General features: G+C 36.8%; 1 protein-coding gene across 11 annotated transcripts; it reads right to left on the bottom strand.

The window, feature by feature from the left end:
- Positions 1-822: 822 nt before the first annotated feature.
- LOC138880334 (tryptophan--tRNA ligase, cytoplasmic) lies at positions 823-21,645 on the bottom strand. 11 transcript variants are annotated; one of them, XM_070160226.1, is made up of 16 exons: positions 21,124-21,645; positions 19,310-19,680; positions 19,100-19,168; positions 18,324-18,440; positions 16,757-17,201; positions 10,783-11,153; positions 10,505-10,690; positions 9,789-9,840; positions 9,639-9,704; positions 9,200-9,286; positions 6,402-6,494; positions 4,713-4,793; positions 2,407-2,478; positions 1,900-1,968; positions 1,645-1,755; positions 823-1,059 (listed from the first exon to the last, which is right to left on the bottom strand). In XM_070160226.1, exons 6-16 carry the CDS (start codon positions 11,121-11,123, stop codon positions 1,009-1,011), a joined length of 1,209 nt encoding a protein of 402 aa, XP_070016327.1. In that variant the 5' UTR covers positions 11,124-11,153; positions 16,757-17,201; positions 18,324-18,440; positions 19,100-19,168; positions 19,310-19,680; positions 21,124-21,645; the 3' UTR covers positions 823-1,008. The 11 variants fall into 11 exon arrangements, with proteins under 11 accessions (XP_070016327.1, XP_070016331.1, XP_070016329.1 ...); XM_070160230.1 differs by lacking the exon at positions 18,324-18,440 and having other exon boundaries at positions 19,090-19,168; XM_070160228.1 differs by lacking the exon at positions 18,324-18,440.
- Between the last annotated feature and the right edge of the window lie 1,233 nt (positions 21,646-22,878).

Here is a 22,878-nt window from a genome sequence, read left to right as displayed (position 1 = left end):
TTTTAAAATATTAAAAATGCATAAAATGCAACTAAATAAAGAAAAACTTCTAAAATCTATTAAAAATCATATTTGGTTTATTTTTAGGAGTTATCTTCATGTAGGGCAAAAATCACGTGCTCACAAACTCACTAAGAATATGACCTTTGATAAGAGGGTGTAGAGGTCGAGGATTAGGGTAGAAGGTTAGTGGGTAGTTTTTTAGTTGCTCACCAATAGTCTTAGTAACACGCATGTCCCTTTATATTCTTAGACTTTTATTACGTTATATGATTTTGTTCGCCTCAGGTATTGTATTCCATGTTGCTATTATTTGGTACTAGTTATCCTTTATCTCCCTATTTTTCTTCTCTCTTCCTTTCTTGATTTTCTTCTTTTTCTTCTTCCCCTTTACGAGATCTATTGGAAACAATCTTTCTACCTGAATTAGGTAGGGGTAAAATCTACGTACGAACTACCCTCCCCAGACCCCACATTTTGGAAACATACTGGGTTTATTGTTATTTTTTATTAAAAATCTCGTTTTCATTGATATGGGTACACATGCGACGCATGTATCCTAAAACTAGTCTTATAATTGCAGTAACTTTGTGTAAAGGCAGAAAAATGTTCTCCATGGTTCAGATAAACTAACCAGAAAAACAAGAGACTTCATTAAAAATAGGGAAAGGGCCACAAATGCCAGACAAAAAGGGATACAAGTGATTAGAAAACAAATCATGTTAAAGTTACCATCTATGGGGTTGTGGAAGAAAATCTAGTACCTAACCAAACTAGAAGCATTAGGGTCCTCAAAATGGTGTAAATTTCAACGAGAGAATGGAAGAGTAATGCCATCTTCATGACTTCTTTTTTTTTGCAAATATATATAACTGAAATTTACGAGTTATAAAAATACATGAAAAAAAGAAATTACAATTAAAGAAGAAACAACTCTCAGGAAATCGAGAGAAACAATGACTAGTTGCCCCAAGAAAGAACATATCGACGTGACGAAAATTTGCCTATTCAGTTGAACATATTAGGAAGAGGTCTAACGGCCATGAAAGCATCTACCATCTGCAGGAAAGACCATTCAACAAGCAAGTAAATTAGTGGAATTGAAAACATAAAGAAATAGTAAGAAAAACATAGAGCACGTCGAATGAGAGAGAAACATAAAAAGGAAAAAGGGATACAGTAATTTGGACCAGCAAAAGATGCACTAAAGAAGAACCTCACAACCCCCCCCCCTTTTTTTTTTTTATCCCTGAGCGCACATAATCGAAGAGGCAGCAAATTGAGTGTTGAAATAACAGTGAAGGAATGTCATGCTCATAAGAGGAGCAATTCACACCCTTGACATATCTAGTGACTTGTCCGAGGAAGAGTAAACACCACTCAGCAACAATGAGTTAGGTAAAGGATCCTATGTAGTAAAAGAAAATGGAGAACTGGCGCTAATTTCAATCTCTGTGTTCACTTAAGCTAGCAGACCAAGCTGTATTTTTTGGCCACTAAAGAGAAAATTATGTCATTTGAAATTGAGATTAGTCAGGACAAATTGACTTGATAATCTAAGGGAATTTGAAATGGAGAATGAGTACTTTAAAATTCGGAAGAGCTAGTTCACTTCAGGTTACACCAGAAGTTACTGTTAGTTACCTCATCAGTCACCAATGCCCTAGCCCGTCGATGTCTTTCAACTAGATCTGTTAGAACTTCAGTGAGCCTCTTTTTCACTTCACCTGTTAGCATACGTCCAGACCCATATTCCTGAAAGCGAGCATATGACCATTATTGGTAACTTCAACTACTGGTTAGTCCTTGTGCGAACTAAATTAAACACCAAATGCTGGAGTTCTACCAATGAAAGTTTTGAATTGTAAAGAAATGAGATGACAAAATATGTACACTAACCTCTCTAATGCGTTCCAGCTCAGCATCATCGTCCAGGAAAAAGCCAAGATACTTAAATGGTATATCAACCTAGACAATATCCAAGATGAGAGGTTTTACTTTGCTTTCTTCTTCTTTTTCCGTGGGTAAAGATGATACAAAATTTTAGCAATCCAATCGAGAAGAGAACAGGCAGAGACAACCCGCAGCCTCAAGATGCTATATTCAGGCACATACAACAACAACCCAGTATAATCCCACTTAGTGGGGTCTGGGGAGGGTAGTGTGTACGCAGAACTTACCCCTACCCTGGGGTAGAGAGGCTGTTTCCAAATAGACCCCGGCATCCTTCCCTCCAAGAACTTCCCACCTTGCTCTTGGGGAGACTCGAACTCACAACCTCTCGGTTGGAAGTGGGGGTTGCTTACCATCAGAGCAACCCCTCTTGTCAAATTCAGGCACATACAATTATTTAATAGAAATGCAAGTCCTAGGAATTAGCAAGTGGGTCCATATAAATTTGGTTACCTCCAAGTCCGCTCCGTACTTTCTGTGCAACTCAATTGAGTCTTGCCCACCAGAGAATGCATATCTGTTTATCTGCACATAGTTACAATTTAAAGGGTCATTTATTCTGCTTTGTAGAGATGAGTTATTTAGCATAGAGTAATCAGTCTGGATAATATCCATCTAGGAAACCTATATAAGAACTTCTAAAGGGGAAGCAAACTCCAATAGCCTCAGTTTCCGGTGTTACCTAGCTCAAAATTACTGTAGTGGGACTTGACTCCTACGCTAGGGCATAGTACCTCCCCCCCCCCCAAAAAAAAAAAAAAGAAACCCCAACTCTTCCCTCCCCACAAACAAGAACTTTAAAAAGAACACATTGAAGTCTGAGAAGGATAAGTATGGAAAAGCAATTACAGAAAAAATTTCTCACTACTGCAAGTATTGATTGAAGACACTAAGGTAACAAAGATGATTTAACAAGATGGTCCAGCAAAATGCTACAGTTGTCCCAGTAATACAAACAAAAGGCGCAATAGAAAGCCCATATATTGATCGGATAATCTCAAACATCATATGAGGCTGCAAACAGAAGATTCAGTCAGTAAAATCCACAACTTAAAACTGTATAAAGGTGAAGGCACACTTGTGCCATTGATGAGAATTGCCCAAAATCAGACAGTGTAATTCCATTACGATTATTGTTGAAAGTCATCTACTATTTAGAAGTATCTTTAACATCAATTGTATGATAAGGTTCTTCTCAAGAGTGTGCATCATAGATATCATTTTTTACTCAATAGGTTGGAAAGCTTATCCCCACTTTGGGATTACACTGGTTTTTTTGTTGTTGTTGTTGTTGTAGGTTGGAAGCAATTCAATTACAATTATCAATGATAACAATAATAGAAAAAGAAAAACACACATTCCACACTCTGTCCAACAGCTATAGTGAGCGCCCCAAAATCTCTTCAATTTGCTCACAAGGTATCAGCTAAATGAAACTAAAATTCCAACATAGTGCAGGTTCTTCATCTAAAAGGCATTGAAGGTCAAAATACACTATCAAGCACAGCAACAGCAATTGCTCGCATTTATAGACAGAGAAACTTCTTAACATCTAGGATTGGAACCATAGAGTAACTTGACTCACCCTAGCTTCTTAACTTCTCCCCTATCTTAGCTTATTTTATTTTATTTTATTTATTTGTTTATTTAGTGGTAGCTGAAACCTGATCAGTAGCTAACCAAATGTTGAAATGGGTTAATTTTTTTGAGAAGGTAACAGATTTCATTATATTAAAAGATAGTCCTTAGCACAAAGACTGTGCTAAGGAGTAAAACCAGGGTTACAAGACCCAAAAAGTTGCAAAAACAATCTTGTAACAGCTACAAAGAACAAATGAGATCTTCTAGAGAATCTACATCTTATACAAGGTCCCATGTTGAAATGGGTTATTAATGTGTATGGAGATAGCGAGAGAGTAGAGATGGATTATTAATTGTTAAATCTTATTAACAGAGTTTATTAGGCAGAGAGGAATGCATTGCTCTGTTGGATCTCTAGAGCACAGAGAAATGTGTGTTACTTGGCATGGTTGGCGGCAAGGGGAGTGATTTTGACAGTGGAAAATCTGAGAAAGAGGAGGATCACATATATCAGCTGGTGTTTCACATGGAAAAGCTCGGGTGAAAATGCAGATAATCTCCTATTGCACTGTCAAGTGACTACTCGTTTATGGAGGGTGGTCCTTAATTTGTTTGGGGTGGAATGGGTGATGTCAGGCACAGTAAAAGAAGCATTGCATAGTTGGGCTCATAGGAGGGTAAAGAGAAGTCTGAGGGCTTGGATTCTTGCCCCATTAGCAATCATGTGGGTTATTTGGAAAGAGATAAATAGGATGCCTTTTGAAGGGGTGGAACAAGATTTTGTAAAATTACAAAGTAGTCTTTTGTTTCTAGTTTCTTTTTGGTGTACTTATGAGATCCCAACTAGTATAGAGGATAGGGCCTCTTTTATTGAGAATCATATTTCGGTGTAGGTTCTCTCCTTTTTGGCATACAGCTTGTATATGGGGGCTTCCCCAATTGTAATAATTATTACCTTTAATAAAAAAAATCTGTGTAATGTGTTAGATACCAAAAATAAGAGAGTAGCAAAAGAACAAAGCATATCCTTCCTAAGCATGTAGGGGTTCTAACAAATCTAGAACTGCCAACTCATTTTACGGTGATGAATGTGAGATGTGTAAAGTATATTTTTTCGGAAGGAATTATTTTCTGAGAAGGTGTGTAATAATACAGTTCACATCATAAAAAACCCCAACCTTGTTTTTTATCTCTTTTGCTGAATCGGTCACATAAATGGCAGAATTTGGATCACTAGCAGACATTTTTCCATTCTCCCCCTGCAAATGTTCAACAAAATGTAGAATATTAACAGAAAGGCAATGCAGAAGAATTTTTACAAGCAGACCCATTAAAAATCAGAAGCTGAAACAACAAACTAATTTGACAAGTAACAAGGATGAGAAACAGTTGTATTTCTACTTATTGGGAATCAGACAGATTACAAGCATGGAGGTGGCCACATCAGAAAAAGAACAAAGATGAAATGAAATAACCATTATATAGTTAGTAATCCATTTCAATTAAGTTGGAACTCAAGAATCATCTGCAATTGCACTAATTAAGAACCAAATTCCACTGGGAAGAGCGTGAAAGTGGTAAAAAGAAAGGGAAAAATGAAAAGAAAATACAGATTTTATTTGACATTTTGGAAATATGAAAGATGATTTATTAGTCAACACACATTTCCATCTGTTAGTAGAAGACAACATTTATATGGAGACTATTTGTAATATGGACAACAATGGTTCTAGCAAACAGTGTTCCAACTAGGACGAATCCTTTGTGAAAAAGTTATTGAAGATGTGGGGCTTTGCTTGACTGAATTGAACATCTAACAAGGAAATTCTTTCTTCAGTTTCCTTGGGGACTGTCTTCCACAGGCTTTATGGAATTTTCATTAAACAGTTTTTTGTAATCCAGAGCTAACATTCTGAATAGATTAGCTTGGTCTCTTATTTTGTAACTTGTTAGCTTCCTGCTATAGCACAGACAAATGTAATGAAGCTAACAACACCTCTTTTGTACAATTTGCATCTTCTTGATGCCAGCAATGAATCTACTTACTTCATCAACAAACAAAAAAAATGTTAATATCGATTGAGAAGTTGATGTGTTACAGTAAGCTTAAGTGTTTTTAACTTCTTTTCATATCAATTCTATGCAGGAGGCAACTCGTTTTCCTAGTCGAGAAATACTTCTCTAGCATGAAGAATCACAATCCAGATGCTAGGCACAAGCAGAATTCCAGGGAGAGAATAAAGCGTTCAGGAATGCTGCATTACTCGGTCTATACAAAAATTAAATAAGTAAATGAACAAACTAAATTTATGTTGTACAGGTCTATGACCAAAATATGCTACATTTATTGGTCTCTAAGCTATGACGAAGCACAAGCAGTAAACTGCAATTTTTTGTCAATCAGAAAGGTGAGAAGTTAACAGTTCCAACTTAGATGCTGAAATACTCATATATAACCAGAATGAAGCACCAAAGCAGAACATTGCTTTCATTTGTAAGAAATTAGGGTCTAAAGACTGTCGCACCTCAAAAGGATCATACCACAGGGCACTGGCAGGTGCTTTAGATTCCAGAATGATGGGTAAGGGAGAACGATGGGTACGCGATAATGATTCTATCTAAATGTTTGATTATTGATGATGTAATATCTTTTTTTAACTATAGTAGTGTCCGGGCCAGCTTGCAGCAAGAAAAGTTAAAACCTTGTAGCAACAAGAAGTTGATGACGGATAAATAAATGTCATAGAACAAATTACTAATTAACTGTAAAAGGCGAAGTCACAGAAGCATCATCATAGTGAAACTTCATTGTATTTGTAACAGAACTAATATTGTTCAGTCACTGGTCTATAAGGAAGGAAAAAAACCTGAAGGGCAGGAAAGAAAGATGATTCAATCAAAGCAGGCTTGTGATAACCTATCCGGGGAGCGACATCTCGAGTCATTCGGAAATAAGGATCCTGAAAAATCATTTACCTATGTTAGTTTTTTCAGTAGGGGGGGGGAGGAATCTATCATTAATGAAGATCATGGCAGACATTGCAGAGAGAAAAAAGAAAGACATGAAGCAGCAAAACCTCAGCATGATTCCATCTTTTTTTTTAAGTAACATGATATTGTCTATCTATCATCTAACCAGTTTAATTTCAAGCAAACTAGGAGATTTCCGGCTCATGTGACCTACTTAATTAAGCAGATCCACATCAAAGCTTGAACTTGCTAAATGATGTATCAATAAGCACATCCCATGAACTAGCCAATTTACAATTGTTAAAGAGTATTTGAGCGTAACTGCAAGGTTAAGAAGTATAGTTGAATCAACATTCATACTAAAAAAATTAATCCTTTTCAGAATCAGGGAGAAAAGCAACATAGTTCACAATTCTTGAGCAGAGATCAACCAAAGATCGTACTTGTATTTAGAAAAAGCATTAAACCATCTCTCTGGTTTTCATTTTGTTTTACCGTCACATAGACAAAAAAGAAAAGTTACTCTGTATTTGATCAATATTCATTTTGTATGATCTCATATTTACAACAGTTCTTTGTCTGCCAACTTCTAGAAAAATATAACGAGACAATAACTTGAATCCTAGAAATATTATACCATAATTTGAACAGGAATATGACATGGCCCATCCGGCATTTTCCTTTGACAAGTCAAATATCTTTAGTAGAACATGTTGAAGAGCATCATCTATCCAGTCAATTCAGTTCCAAACTTGGAAGAGCTTGCGGAAGTAATGTGTTGTAAGGTGGGCTCTTTCCCTAAAACATATCTTGGTCTTCCACTGGGAGCTAGACACAAAGCTCTAGGTATTTGTAATGAAGTAATTGAAAATTTTGAAGAAAATGGCTTCCTGGAAAATGCAGTATCTCTCTTTGGGTGGTAGAATTACACTCATCAACAATGTGTTGGATAGCATTCCTACCTACTTCTTGTCCCTGTTTCCAACCCCAGCAAAGGTTCAGAGGAGACTTGATCAATTAAGAAGAGATTTTCTATGAGAAGGATTTAGTTAAACTCACAAATTCCATCTGGTTAAATGGCCTCCTCAAAGTGCATGGAGGGCTAGGAATAAAAGATCTCACTTTACACAACAAGAGTTTGTTAATGAAATGGCACCAGAGGTACAACATGGACAACCCCGGGCTGTGGAAAGTTGTAATACAAGCAAAATATGGGGTGGCAAATAACTGGTGTACTAGACAGAGTAGACTGCCACATGGTTCTAAGCCATGGAAACACATTTCAAAGTTATGGGGTGACTTCCAACTCAAGCCATCATTCAAGCTTGGGAATTCTCATATTTCTTTCTGAAAAGACAGATGGATAGGGACAGAGATTCTGAAAGACGAACACCCAAGTCTATCTTTACCAGCCAGCAACAAGGAATCCACTATTGGCAAGATAACGCATGGGCACTGCAGTTCAGAAGAGATATCCAAGACTGGGAACTAAATGACCTGCTGAGATTGCTTTCAAAATTATCAAATATTAACGTCAACCCTCAGGTGAAGGACAAGCTGGAATGGGGGGCTTCCAAAGATAGAACCTATATTGTCAAAAGAGGATATAACAATCTATGCTCCAATAAAGAGCTGATTGACAAATGGACATGGCAGCTTATATGGAGAACCAAACTCCCTATAAAAGTAATTGGTTTTATCTGGACAAGCCTATATGAAGCCTGCCTTACTCAAGACAACCTCAGTAGAAGAAGCATTCCGACAGTGAACAGATGTTTTATGTTTTATGTGCCAGGAGGAATTTGAGAGTGAGACATTTGTTTCTCATTGCACAGTAGCAGCTGGCATATGGAACATGTTTTTATCAGTTTTTGGACTTGATTGGGTCATGCTTTACAGTATCAAGGATGTTTATGAGAGCTGGTGCTCATGGAGAGTTGGGAAATCCATCAAGAAAACTTAGCAAATGGTGCCTGCTTATATTTTTTGGTGCATCTGCAATGAGAGAAATCATAGATGTTTTCATGGGATTTCAACTCCTAATCACTCTCTTAAAGCAAGTAGTCTAATTAATTTATTTATTTAGTTGGTTCAACCAGGCCCCTATAACTAGTTTTGAATTTTTTGGATTGTGTCTGTAGTTATGCAGGCCCCTGTAACTAGTTTTGAATTTTTTTGGATTGTGTCTGTAGTTATGCAGTAAGTTTTTGTATATGAGCAGCCACACTTTTGTTGTATATTTTTTGCTATGCGTCTTCTTGATGCCATTTAATGAAATTTTCTTACTTCATAAAAAAAAATAAAGATATTCATAAAGATGTTGCCAACTTAACAGTAGTGATGTGTACAATCAATAAAAGCCTCTCAATAAAACATATAAATCAAAGAAGAGCTCTTTACATGAGCTCAATGGTTTCTATCATAGTGGATGTTATAATTAGGATGTTATGAGGAGATCCTTGATGCCAATCAAGATTGCTTCTAATGATTGGGACATAACCATCACTCTCAGACAAGACACCCATCCGACTAACATACAACCAAAACTATTTTGTTGACAACAAAACATATTGCTCCATTATAATAATTGCAAAACAAATTGCTTAATCATTCAAATATAATTAGAAATTATAAGGAATCACATGTCAAAAAAATTGAAGAAATCCGACAAAGAAATATAGGAGCAAGAACAAACCTGGTCTATGGCACATGGAATCAAGCAGCGAATGTTATCATTGCCAGAAAACAGATGAGGAAATGAACTTGGGAAGGATGGAACAGCCTGCAATTTTGTATCACCTGTCTAAGTTTCTCTATCATTCTAAACCCAATTCAAATTCCTCAATTTTGAGCAGAGGACGAGTCCATATAAAATTAAAAGCAAGCTACTATTCAGCCTTTTCCTTTTTGCGGTGAGTGTGTGTGTTTTGGGGGTTGGGGGGGGGGGGATATAATGTATACTATTCCACCTTCTTCAGGCTCTCAACTTATCTATTTGCCATGAAAATAAGAAAACAAATATGAAACATAAGGCACATATACTTCACTAACTTTGGTATTACAACAAAATCTAAAAAAGTGTTAAGAGTAAGTTAATAGAAAGACTATGGCTATCACATTGAGGAGGAGGCTACCTGAACTGGTGGAAAACTAACTTTCCCAATGTGATCTTCACCTGTGAAACCAAAAATGCCAACCACCTGAAAAACAAACCGCATAGCGTAATAGGTCAAAAGCCTCTTAACATAAGATGCTCCTGTGGATGTAAAGTAAGCAGAAATCACCTTATTGTATGTGACACATTTTGCAACCTTCACCATGTTCTTGTAAAAGGCACTATGCAAAAAGTTCTTGTTAGAAACGGACCATAAAACTATGTAAATACAACTCCTGGAGCTGTACACACAGAGCAGAAAGAAAACACAAGTTGATTGCATCCTTGTACGACTACGACCACTTAAATTCTACTTGTGACAACAACAACAACCCAGTGGAATCTCACAAGTGGGGTCTGGGGAGGGTAATGTGTACGCACGCCTTACCTCTGCCTTATGAAGGTGGAGAGGCTGTTTCTGATAGACCCTCTGCTCAAAATTAAATTCTACTTATGACATAACATGTAAAGCTAAAATTTCCATTCTAAAAGGCAACTTTCAGTCTAATCACTTCCATAGCAACAAATAGAAACATGAAAACCAAATTACATAGTCACCTCCTCTCCCCGCCCCCCTAAAGAAAAGATATTGTTACATTGATGACACTTCCCATAAAAAAAAATCCCAACACTCATGTCATGCTGTATCAGTTGCTTCAATCATCTGTTAGATATTATTTTCAACTGTTTAACTCAAAATATCACCAAAATAGAATCTTTATACTGTATACAGCTCCTTGTATGATTACCGTATGTATACTTGCTTACCTACTAAACACTGAAAAATATCAAAAAAGGATTCTCATACCAAACACAATCAGGGAAAAAACAAAGTTACTCACTTACCCACCAACATAATCGAAATCAGAGAAAATGAAAGTCTTGGAAACATCAAATCCACACGCTATAATATCTTTAGCATTCTCACGAGCAAGTCTTTGGCTTTCTTCCACGGACAAATTCTTCCACATACATTTCTCATCATCTGTCAATTGTATTACTAGCGGCACTTTAAATGCATCCTGCAAATATCTAAACACAACAAAAACAAAATAAATTCACACCAAAAAAAAAAATTCTTTTAAAAAAATTTGCAATCAAGTCCTCCCAATTAAATTAATTACTTTGTGAACATGAAGGGGATAAGGTGACCCAAATGCAAGGCTTCAGAGGAAGGTCCTCTGCCAGTATATAGATAGAACTTTTGCCCTTTTTCATAAGCGTCCAATATATCGTTGAAATCACGATGAGCGAAGAAAACTCTGCGGCGGAGGAAAACGTGAGCCGGCCGATTCGTGAGGCGTTGAACACGCTGGATTAAGGATTCGTCGAGCCTCTGGCAACCGAATTTATCGATTAATTTGTCGTAGTCAATCTTGCCGCCGTCTTTTGCTGATACTTCCCATGGGTTCACTACTTGCTCCTCCTCTTCCACCAACTCTTTCGCCTCCTCCCTTTTCTCCATTGTTGTTGTCACAACTCCTTTTCACTACACCTGCAAGGGCATAAATGAGTTTTCCCAATTAAAGGACAATCGAAACGGGATTTATTTAAAGAATTCAGAGTCGCCACTTGGGAGATTTATGGTGTCCCAAGTCACCGGTTGAATCCCGAATCGAGGAAGATATTGACTATGTTTAATAGTCCGCAAACCAGAAATCCGAGTAAGGAATTCTGTTAACCCGGGAGAAGGTGTTAGGCATTCCAGGGTTCTGTGGTTCTAGCACGGTCGCTCAACTGTTATATCTGGCTTAGTTATCTGATTTTAAAACATTTTGAACCTATGTGCCAATTTTAGCTTTTAACCGCTTTTATTCAATTTTTTTAAAGAAAGTTGAACGTTGTTTAAAACGTGTCTTTGGATCGCGTCACATGAAATGCACCCGCAATCCTGAACACATTTTATTCAACGTTTTGGGATTTGATTTGGGTCACATGAAATGCACACCCGAGTTTAAGAAGGTAAATTATTAAAATACGCGGCTAAAGCAACTACGCGTTTACAATTTGCGAGGGCCACGGAATTTACTAAATGGCACACCTCAAATTCTAAGGACAAAACAAGATTAATCAAATGAGGCCCGTGCAATTGTCATTTTTGTTCAGCACGGCACACCTCTAATTCTAATTTAAAAGAGAACTGCATTTGGAGGACCGTCAACTTTCAAACCCCTTTTATTTATTTAAGGAAAATTCAAGGTTATTTAAAACACATCGCGAGCCACGCTACATGAAATGCACCCGCGGTTCACGACACGCTCTATTTAACCTTGTTGGAAATTAGAGCCGGATCACATGAAATGCACCTCCGGATTTGTAACATACTCGTTATTAATACTAGTCAGATTTTTCCGAACACTCCTTAAATAGCCTTAATTTCAGAAGAAACCAATTCTGATACATACTGTATGACCTTTCTATATGTATGTCATAAGTATAATTTTGACATATAAATGAGTAAACATAGAAAATCCACGCCAAGCATTACATATAAAACAGATAGCGTGAGGCATGAAACAAAATTCTATACGCTAAGAGAAGTAGATAAGATTAAATTACCAAATATAATTCTACACCATAAGAAATTATTAAATGTTTCTCTATCTGAGAAATTGGAACTTGACTCACCCATAAGTTTTATCCCATTTCAATCACTTATAACTAAATAACTACAACAACAACAACAACAACAACAACAACATACCCAGTAAAATCCCACTAGTGGGGTCTGGGGAGGGTAGGATGTACGCAGACCTTACCCCTACCCGGAAGGGTAGAGAGGCTGTTTCCGGGAGACCCTCGGCTCAACAGGAGATATAATAATAATAAAAAAATAAAAAAAACAGAGCCTAAAAAGACACTCTTCTGCCTCTGCTGCTTGCTCCAAACAGAGCCAAAAAAAAAATAAGAGAAGAAGAAAGAGGAAGGGAAGAAAGAAAGAGCCTCTGCTCTGCTGGTCGAAAAACAGAGCACAAAAAATAAAAGACAAGAAGAAGAAAAAAGAAGAAGACAACAATGGTTGAAGTCGAACTGTCGAAGAAAAAAGAAGAAGAAGAAGACAGCAATGGTTACTGTCGCTGAAATAGAAGAAGAAGAAGAAGAAAGGAGAAGAAGAAGAAAAGAAAAGAAAGAAACATACCTGGGTTACTGTCGCTGATGGCTGAAGATGAATCCCAAGCCCTAATTTTTCTGTTGCTGAGAAAAGATCGCTGAAGGAGAAGAAGTGAAAAACCCAAGCCCTAATGTTTTAAAGTGTTTGCACCTTTTACTTTCTTTTTTTCAAATAGCGACGCCGCCTCTCGCTACACAAGCAGAGGCGCTCGCCTTTTACAATCGCAACGCAACCAAAATAGCGCAGGCTGCTCGCATCGCATCGCCTCACGCTACTGTGAGACACACAGTCAAGGGATACAAGAATGACGCGTTCTCTAAAAATTTATCTACCACTTGCAACTAAGTTCCTGCTAATCAAATTTCCATATAATAACCCTACTTTAATCTGCCAATCACAGAGGACATTCTCTTCCCATCCACTAGCAAGCTATCATACTTACTAAATAGCAGGCAGAAAATAATTGCATAAGCATTGAGAAAACCACCACTAGTTCCACGTATTTTTTTATGGCTAAAAAGTGTTGATTGTTTCAGATCCAACTAATTACGGACCGAGACATAATTATTGATTCATTTGTATCACCTAAAAGTTTAAGCATGTAAGATTAACACAAGCCCATACTATGACATAACAGTGTCACATTGGGAATAGGAAAAACAACATTTCCACAATATATACTTCAAGCAGCTACACAATAGACAACAAAAGAGAAGACTAAAAACAAGCATAACCTTGCAAATAGCAAGTATTCTCTTAAAAACAACTAAGTTGTTGAAAACTCAAAAGCCTTGGTCGAGTTCACTGACATTTAAGGCAACAACCTCAATATTCCTCACACTTTATCTTTTTCCCCACCAACGTTTATATAATATCCAATGAATTTAAGTTATAACTAAATACACAAATTTAAGTTTCATCCACAAAGATGCAAAGAAAGCATCCCGACTCTTCCATTTACGGAAAAAAGCAAATTGACACCGCCCTGTTAAACAAAACTAAACATATGCTCAAGAACCATATTACAGTGATACGATAGACACAACAATCTCAGGAACAGAATTAACAAAAGATTCAACACACATGCCAAATTTCAGTGATTCAATAGATCCTTTATCCGGTTAAACCAACTCACATCTAAGCTTTGCAATTCTGAAAAGTTGCCAAAACTGAAGCAAACCACCCGGTTTAAAGCAGAAAACTATTACTCAAAATGTCACACAACATCATATAATCGGACAACAACTGAATTTGAAGCACATAATCGTCACATAAGCGACGCAATGAAACAGAGGAAAAGGAAAATTGAGTACTAAAATTTGCAGAGTGATAAAGGAAAAATTATTACATATTTCAGTGTAATAGATCATCCAACGACATTTACAGCATTTCGAATCGAAAGTACATACCTGAAACGCGAATAAAAATCGGAAAATAAACCAGACAAAGACCAAAGCGAAACCGGAACCTCGGCAACTGAACAACAACAACAACAACAACAACAACCCAGTGAAATCCCACTAATGGGGTCTGGGGAGGGTAGTGTGTACGCAGACCTTACCCCTACCCCGAAGGGGTAGAGAGGCTGTTTCCGAAAGACCCTCGGCTCAATAGAACAAATCAGTTGTAATTAATTTGGTGGTACCTATTACTAATATAATCAAAGAGGTTCTAGGGACTGTGTCCAAGAAACCCCGACTAACCCTGGAAAGAACAAAAAAGGAAGAAGAAATGCAGGAATAACACGTTATGAATGAAAGAGTTGTATGATTTTGATATCATCATCAACCAATAATAATACTGAACCATGGGCTTAAAATGATAAGCCTATAATACGAAGCCTATAGTTCCCCAGAATTTCTAGTTTCATTATCATATTTCAATTGGTGATAAATAAGGAAATGATGATCCCAAAAACACTTCCAACTGGCAGCTCTTAAGACGAAGTCTAATAATAGTATAAGTAAAAGCTGTTTCTTGATCTACATCTGTAGATGCTCTTCTGAAGAAAGAAGAGCTAGCAAATACAAACTATCAACAAAATCCAATGAAGTATTCTACGATCACTTCCACAATGACATGACTGCCACCCACTAAAATTCACAAATGAAACAAAATAACCGTATATAGTTTGTAACCTTTCTAAAGTAGGTGCTACTGTTGTTTAGTACTTTCCAAATTGTAAAATAGAAAATGAACCGTAATACTCACATATTAGATATAATTAGCTTCATTCACAGATCCTTTGTCTATCTATACCTAAGTTAACTTTAAAGGTCATATAAAGCACCGCTTAATAGCCAACAGTGCTCTCACCGTCAACCCAGGATTTGTTAATGCATTAATGTATAAAACTGAAGAAAGATACGCCAGACAAAACAATAAATCAACAGATACACGGATCACATAAGCGACAAATGGAAGGAAAAAAAACTCCAACATCAATGCGTCTCACGTCTCATTTTAACCCGAGAAATCAAGTCAATGTGTTACGACAAAAACATAAATGATGATGACGAGGAGGAGAAGGGGCTGGATTCTTTCATTCTTCATAAACTTGAACCGTATCAAGCTCATCTATAAATGCATAATAGTTGTCGCCGCCTAATTAAAACTAGCTATTCTTGGTCCATATATGTATCAACACGTGTTTTACAAGGTAACGTGGATAATGTTTCCAGGAGAAAGAACAGCTAACATTCCCACAGCAAGTTCTTTTTCCTTGTCGCGAACAACATCAGATGACCTCTCGCAGATTATTATCTCATTGACCTATTCTTCTCGTTCATGCCCTCTCACTCTCGCCTTGTTCCTTTTCTTTTTTTTAAAGATAACTTTCCTGGTGTTCTCCTTCCAATCGTTCCTTCCAGCCCTCATTCACCTACTCATTATCTATTTAATAGTTTCTTCTATCTACATAATTTAAAGGGCAACCAGCCGCCACTCGATTTGGGGCCCTCCATCCGTCATAATAGATAAACCAAAGCAGTCTACGATTGCCGGTTTTTAGGAATAGAATTTATAGGAATATTTATGAAGCAGCTAAAGAAAATCGCGCCCCCAACCTTCCAACTAGAAAGACTAATTAAACATAAAATTCAATTTCTGTTCTTCCCGTTTCCCGTTTCAGGCTGAAAATTGTTTAAAACATTAGTTTGATTATGCTAAAAGTAAATACTTAGTTAATAATATACTGCACCAGCTCAGAAATAGTAGTGTATATGAGCGTGAACTGTAAAGTAAGGAGTGGAAAACGTCAAGCTTTTTTGGTAGAAATTTGATGAACAGAGGGAGCAAGACTGGAACATATCTAGGAAAGAGCTACTGGAACTTGTTGAAGTTGGCATTTTAACTGAAGATGACACTGAAGAGGCTACCGCTGCCAGTTTCAACTCTGTATGTTCTCTATCCTAGCATAGTGTTATATTTGTGCATAAAATAAGCCTAATTCTGCTAATAACGATTTTGCCTTGACCAGTGTGGACCTACTAATTTTAGTTCGGAAGGCCTATGAAGAACAAAATATTTCCCAAATATACTTCAATTGAGCTTTGTGAGAACAGAGAAGAGCAGTTTTTGGTTTTAATTCTAAAAAGCAATAGGGCAACCTTCTAATTAAAATACATATCAAAATACCAAGCATCACACAATGTATCAGAAAAGAGTTACAGACATAACTCTTGAAAAGTCCAACAACTAAAACCCATAAGGCAGAGATTTTCTTGTGCAGAAAATCAATTGTTTGTGCAGCAAGAGCAGTATCATATCTACCCATAAGGCAGTGGTTTTTTCACTCTCAGAAATAAGAAACTTAGGGCATACCACACAACAAAGAATCGCGTAAAAAACTGCTCTTTGGAACTTTGTCGAAAAATATCAGGAAAAATAACAGACCCATACCACACAACATCTCATTTCAGAATTTTGAGAGGAATACCAAACATGCAATCACCAAAAAGTTTAGAATTTCAATAAAAATAACTTACCCCAGCAAAGAGATCGTCAACACCGAGAAGGGCTTTACACGATGATATTGTTGGAAAAATTGCTTTCTACTCCTTATTTGAGTACAACCTCGGCAACTGAACGTCCCTTGAAATTGGATTGAGTTTGACCCTGTTTTGGCTCGTCCCAGATCTGTTCTCACTATTGTTCACTCGATTTTTTTCGGACTGAAATTCCCATCCCTGTTTGTATGTGTGTGTATTCAGATACGGAGAAGATGATGACGAACGAAGGTTCGTTAGGTTTCAGCGTCTGGTCGTTGATGGTTAGGAAGAAACCATGGCAGAAGGCTCGAGATGAAGATAGGATAGGGATGGGGTCGTCCGTTTTTCACTGTTGCGGCTCTTTTTCTTCTTAGGGTTCCGCTCGTTCCTCCTCCTCTTTTGGTGGGTTGATGATATTGTATTATATGAGTGATTTTGTCACCTGAGGAGAGGAGAAATTCCTTAGAGAAAGTGACAAAATTCATGAGCTCTTTCCTTTTTTTTTGTTCTTCAATTATGTAAAGAAAACTTTTAAAAGTCAAAATGAACCCCACTAACTACGAGAACCAAATATGACATTACTCCCAACTCAAATTATACTATAAGAATAATTCACAATGATCCCATAAAAACTTAAAAGATATTTACTTTTTTTCTTTTAAAAACATATTATGATAACACTAACTAATAAAGCTAATATTAGTGTAGTAAACCCACAAATCATGTGACTATTTTTGTGGTTTTCAGTTTCACAAATAAGATATATTTTAAAAATTGCTAGAAAAAAATATTAATTAACTAAATTAAAGGAAAATATTTTTTGTAGTTTTTTATTTTTAAGGTGAATAAAGCAAAAAAGTTTTAAAATGTCAAAATAGCGATATTAGGCCTAAACTAAATATTTAACACTAAAATGTGTAAAATCTCGGGGAGGATAAAAAATTACATGTCTACAGCTGTAATGTTGTTCTAGTGGGTTCAGAGATTTAGAGAGAAAGTGCAAAAACCTTAGAATGGCTGAATGTTGATAGATAAGAAGGTTTTAAGTGTCACAAACAGAAACTTGTGGGGGAAAGGGAGTGTCATTAAACTTTTGTATAAAAAGATACTCCAATTAAAAAAGTGTAGATGTTATGAATATAATTGTACATAGAGTGAATGCCTATATTTTAGATAGTTTGTTATTTTGTAGCTAAGTCATTTTGTCACGACCCAAATTGGAGAGCCGCAACGGGCACCCGATGTCTTACCCAATCGAGTACCAACGTAGCATATCTTTCTTATCATACCATCATGGGTAAATGGGCCGGAAGGGGCTATGATATAACCAAAATAAAACATAAGGGAATGCTTGACATAGGACGACCCAACATGTAATACAAACTTATACATGTGACATACGGTCCTATAAGACCAAAATGAACACTCGTACACTGAACATAGGCCGATAAGGCCATACAATCTTTCATATACATGACGTCTGTCTACAAGCCTCTAAGAGTACATACACATCATAAAGGTGAGGACAGGGCCCCGTCATACCAATCAATATGTTCATACTGACCAAATAGGCAACTCCGGAGCAAGTGGAGTGCACCAACACCTTCCGCTGAGCTAATAGCCTACTAGAAAGGAATGTTAACCTGTATATCGGGACCTGCGGGCATTAAACGCAGCACCCCTAGGCAAAAAGGACGTGAGTACGAATAAAGCACTGAGTGTGTAAGGCAGGAAAGTGTAAACAATAACAGTAATGTAAAGAGAGATAAAGGAGATACAATCTGTAACATTGGAGTGCCTCTAGGGGGCTACTAATATGAAATGCATAATACATATATATACATAAACTTTTAAAAACATACGCCTTTGTGGGCATCATCATCATCTTATCATACCCGGCCTCAAAGAGGACTCGGTAAAAGCGTACCCGGCCGTCACAAGGCTTGGTAGAATCGTACCCCCGCCACGTGGAGATCGGTAAACCCACCTAATTAGTGGTCGCACAATAGTTGTCGTACCCGGCCAACTATAGCACGACTTAGTAGAGTAAAATATATATATAGATATAATGCATGCTGGACTCATGGAATCACGTTCTAAACCTTTCGGAGTGACATAAGGTCGTTGTACCTTTAACTAACATTATGGACATCCATACCATTAATATGAAACTCAATAGGATTCAAGGATCATACATACATTTATATAGTGACTTTATAAGGAAAGAACAATATGGGTAGCCTTAGTTGCTAGGAGTAGAACCGTTATGAAATAACGTATTGTTTATGTTCATTTCACTTTAGATCATGCCAAAAGAATGAGGGAAGTACCTTAACATACCTTAAACTTGTTGAGTCCTTAATACCTTCCAAGCAACTCTTCAAACAAGTCAACTCAATCTATCATAATCTAAGGAGATTCAAAATCAGTGTTGAGCAAAGGCAAAGTCTGTAACTTAAGCTAACAACAGCATACATAGAGAAAAGGAAATAGGTGAGGAGAAGAAGAAGAAGAAAAAGAAAGTTGCAACAAGTAGGAGTTGATGCTTACTCGAGTGAAAAGACGTTGAGCCTCTTCGAAGAAGGTAGATGCGTCATTAAGTTCAACGACATCATCGACCCCGATAAACCAATCCCGTAAAAGATCTTCTTCACTGGAGACTCCGCCTACGTCAGGCATCTGCAAGTCCCGAGCCTCTCTTACGGCCTCCTCGGAGTAAGACGGCAGAGAGGGAGAATGACCTAATGTCATGGCCCCGAGCAAATCGCTTGGGCATTTTCTTTAGTGTTAGGGATTTTTGAACCTGCCCCCTCAAGTGTGCTTGTTGATGGCCGAGGAACAATCTCGACCTCAGGCGATTCTAGGGCTTTACCTGTATCTTTCTTTAGAGCCTCCGGTTCGGAAGACTTGGCAGCTTCGACCTGCGGGAGTCGAGGCTGAGATGGTTCGGATATGTTAAAAGGAGAAACATTAATGCTCTAGTTAGGAGGTGTGAAAGGTTGGCCATGGCGAGTATGAGAATAGGTCGAGGTAGGCCTAAAAAGTACTGGAGAGAGGTGATTAGATAGGACATGGCGTTGTTTCAGCTTTGTCACACCTCCTTTTTACCCACCCGAATGTAGTATAAGGGAGTTTTTCCACTTTAAGTGACATTATTCGAAATGGGATTATTTATCTGATCAGAGTCGCCACTTGAAATAAATTATGGTGTCCCAAGTCACCGGTTTATTTTAAATCCCAGATCGAGGAAGTTTCGACCTTAAGAGTCTGCGAACCAGAAATTCTAAATAAGGAATTCTGTTAACCTGGGGGAAGGTGTTAGGCACCCCCGGATTCCGTGGTTCTAGCACGGTCGCTTAGCAATTTATAATTTGCTTAATTATTTAACTACTCATTTTTTAAAACCTATGTGCAATTATCTTTTTACTGCTTTTAAAAACTTGATTTATTCGTAATTAAAGAACTGAGTTACGCGTACGTATACTCTTTTCTTTTGGCGCGTCAAAAATTATGTCACGCGAATGTGTCCACAATTAATAACGCTTTGTTTATTTTGTTTAAGAAAAGTTTGGTTGAAGTTGCGCAAACGCATCCCTCGATTTTTTTTAAAACGAGATTCGTAATTGTGTTACGCGAACGTATACACGGTCACGATGGTTTGATTTATTAGGGGCGTGCTTAAAACATTTTCTACGAGTGCTTCAAAAGTTGATTGTTTCGTATGCGCTTGAATCTTGTGGAAATCTAAAATTTAAGAAATTTTTGCGGAAGGAAAGAGGTGGATTGATTATGGTAAGAGGAGCTAGTTTATGAATTGTCATAAAAATGGGCTAACTCTAAAATGGATCAACAATGTTATTATAGAAATGGGCCCTGCATATTTTCTGTTTCTAGGCCCAAAATTCTTTTACTCCAAAATTAAACCCACAACCAATGTAAAAGCCCAAACCTTTCACCTACTCCTAGCAACTTCCCCCAGATATTTACATTAGATTAAAATATTCTTGCAAAAAAAAAAAAACTAATAATCTAATCAACGTTCAAACAAAGAAAAATCAAAGGAAACATTGGCATGATTTCATGTAATTATCAAATAAGACATAATAACAGTAAAAGAATGAAGCAACAGTAGGAGTTGGACTGAGCACCAATTCAAACAATAACAGGCTTTCTTAAACGCATAAAGCTCTATTTTTAACTTTAAACAAATTCTTGAAGATTCAGTATAAAAATGATACAAAATTAAGCAACAGAATACCATTTAATCTCATTCAACTACTAAACAGACTCAACAAAGAAATTAAAGAAAAAGCGACATATAGAGTGATATGAATCAAACGGGGAATAGATAAACAGAAGTGAACCTGAATCGACTTGCGAGAAAAAGAAAAGAAAACAACTGCCGGAATCCGACAATCCACAGGAATGGAGACCTCCAAACGGACCTCAAATCTACTGGGTTTGGGTGGTGCTTTCAAGCTGCTTTTCGGGCTGGTTTGGGAGTTGATTCAGGTCTGTTTTTAAGCTAGTTTCAAGCTGAAATTTGTGGAGAATTTTACTGGTTTTTCAGCGAAGAAGCAGTTGAATTTTCTGCTGTTGTTTGAAACTTTAGGGACTGGTTTTCATGGTGGAATCAGCTAGTTTTTGAGGTTTATTCAGGTTGTCTTAATGGCTGAAAGGTGTGCTTCATGGCTGCTTAGGAGCGAAGAAGATGAAGCTCAAAGGGAACAGCTCTGTTGAAGAAGCAGCAACGGCTGGAGATTATCGCCTAAAGAGCTTAGGATGTTCTCTAGCTTTTGGAGAAGATGAAGCACTAGGTGTTTTTCGATGGCCGGAGATGATGACTGCCGTTTTTTGTGTAGTCAAGGTCTACGACCTTTTTCATTTTAGAAGTTATGTGTTATTTTATAGGGGGTAAGATTAGTTTAGGTCAAATAGAAATGGGTATGGGCTCAATGTTTTGGGTTTGAAAGAATTTTGGTCATGAATTTGGGCTAATTAACTTTGGGTAGGAAGACTAAATAAAAATCTTTTTTTTTCATTTTTTCTTTTTCTTTGGTTTTAAAATCTAATAAAATCCTAAATTAATCATAAATCAATCTAATTTGTAAAAATTAAAATTGTTTATCTATTAAAATAACTAGTTAACTTAAAACTAAATGAAAACACTACTTTCTAAAGACTAAAAGCTAAATATGTAAAAATAACATTTTTTTGTGATTTTCTTAATAAAATTAATTCCTATGTGCAAATTGGACCTAAGATGACATGAAATTAAAACGTGACATTTTTTATGATTTTTCTATGATTTTAAAATATTAAAAATGCATAAAATGCAACTAAATAAAGAAAAACTTCTAAAATCTATTAAAAATCATATTTGGTTTATTTTTAGGAGTTATCTTCATGTAGGGCAAAAATCACGTGCTCACAAACTCACTAAGAATATGACCTTTGATAAGAGGGTGTAGAGGTCGAGGATTAGGGTAGAAGGTTAGTGGGTAGTTTTTTAGTTGCTCACCAATAGTCTTAGTAACACGCATGTCCCTTTATATTCTTAGACTTTTATTACGTTATATGATTTTGTTCGCCTCAGGTATTGTATTCCATGTTGCTATTATTTGGTACTAGTTATCCTTTATCTCCCTATTTTTCTTCTCTCTTCCTTTCTTGATTTTCTTCTTTTTCTTCTTCCCCTTTACGAGATCTATTGGAAACAATCTTTCTACCTGAATTAGGTAGGGGTAAAATCTACGTACGAACTACCCTCCCCAGACCCCACATTTTGGAAACATACTGGGTTTATTGTTATTTTTTATTAAAAATCTCGTTTTCATTGATATGGGTACACATGCGACGCATGTATCCTAAAACTAGTCTTATAATTGCAGTAACTTTGTGTAAAGGCAGAAAAATGTTCTCCATGGTTCAGATAAACTAACCAGAAAAACAAGAGACTTCATTAAAAATAGGGAAAGGGCCACAAATGCCAGACAAAAAGGGATACAAGTGATTAGAAAACAAATCATGTTAAAGTTACCATCTATGGGGTTGTGGAAGAAAATCTAGTACCTAACCAAACTAGAAGCATTAGGGTCCTCAAAATGGTGTAAATTTCA

This window comes from Nicotiana sylvestris, chromosome 10 (assembly GCF_000393655.2).
Source record: "Nicotiana sylvestris chromosome 10, ASM39365v2, whole genome shotgun sequence".
Taxonomy (NCBI): Eukaryota; Viridiplantae; Streptophyta; class Magnoliopsida; order Solanales; family Solanaceae; genus Nicotiana; species Nicotiana sylvestris.
Note: the sequence above shows the minus strand (reverse complement) of the source record. Positions and strands in the feature narration are given on the sequence as shown.

Excerpts from the sequence above, each read along its gene's own strand:
- LOC138880334 (XM_070160230.1), bottom strand. The coding sequence starts at position 11,123 with ATGGAGAAAAGGGAGGAGGCGAAAGAGTTGGTGGAAGAGGAGGAGCAA. Across the intron at positions 9,705-9,788 it reads AATGTGTCACATACAATAAG|GTGGTTGGCATTTTTGGTTT; the intron begins GTGATTTCTGCT and ends TTTGTTTTTCAG. Across the intron at positions 1,969-2,406 it reads AGTACGGAGCGGACTTGGAG|GTTGATATACCATTTAAGTA; the intron begins GTAACCAAATTT and ends GATATTGTCTAG.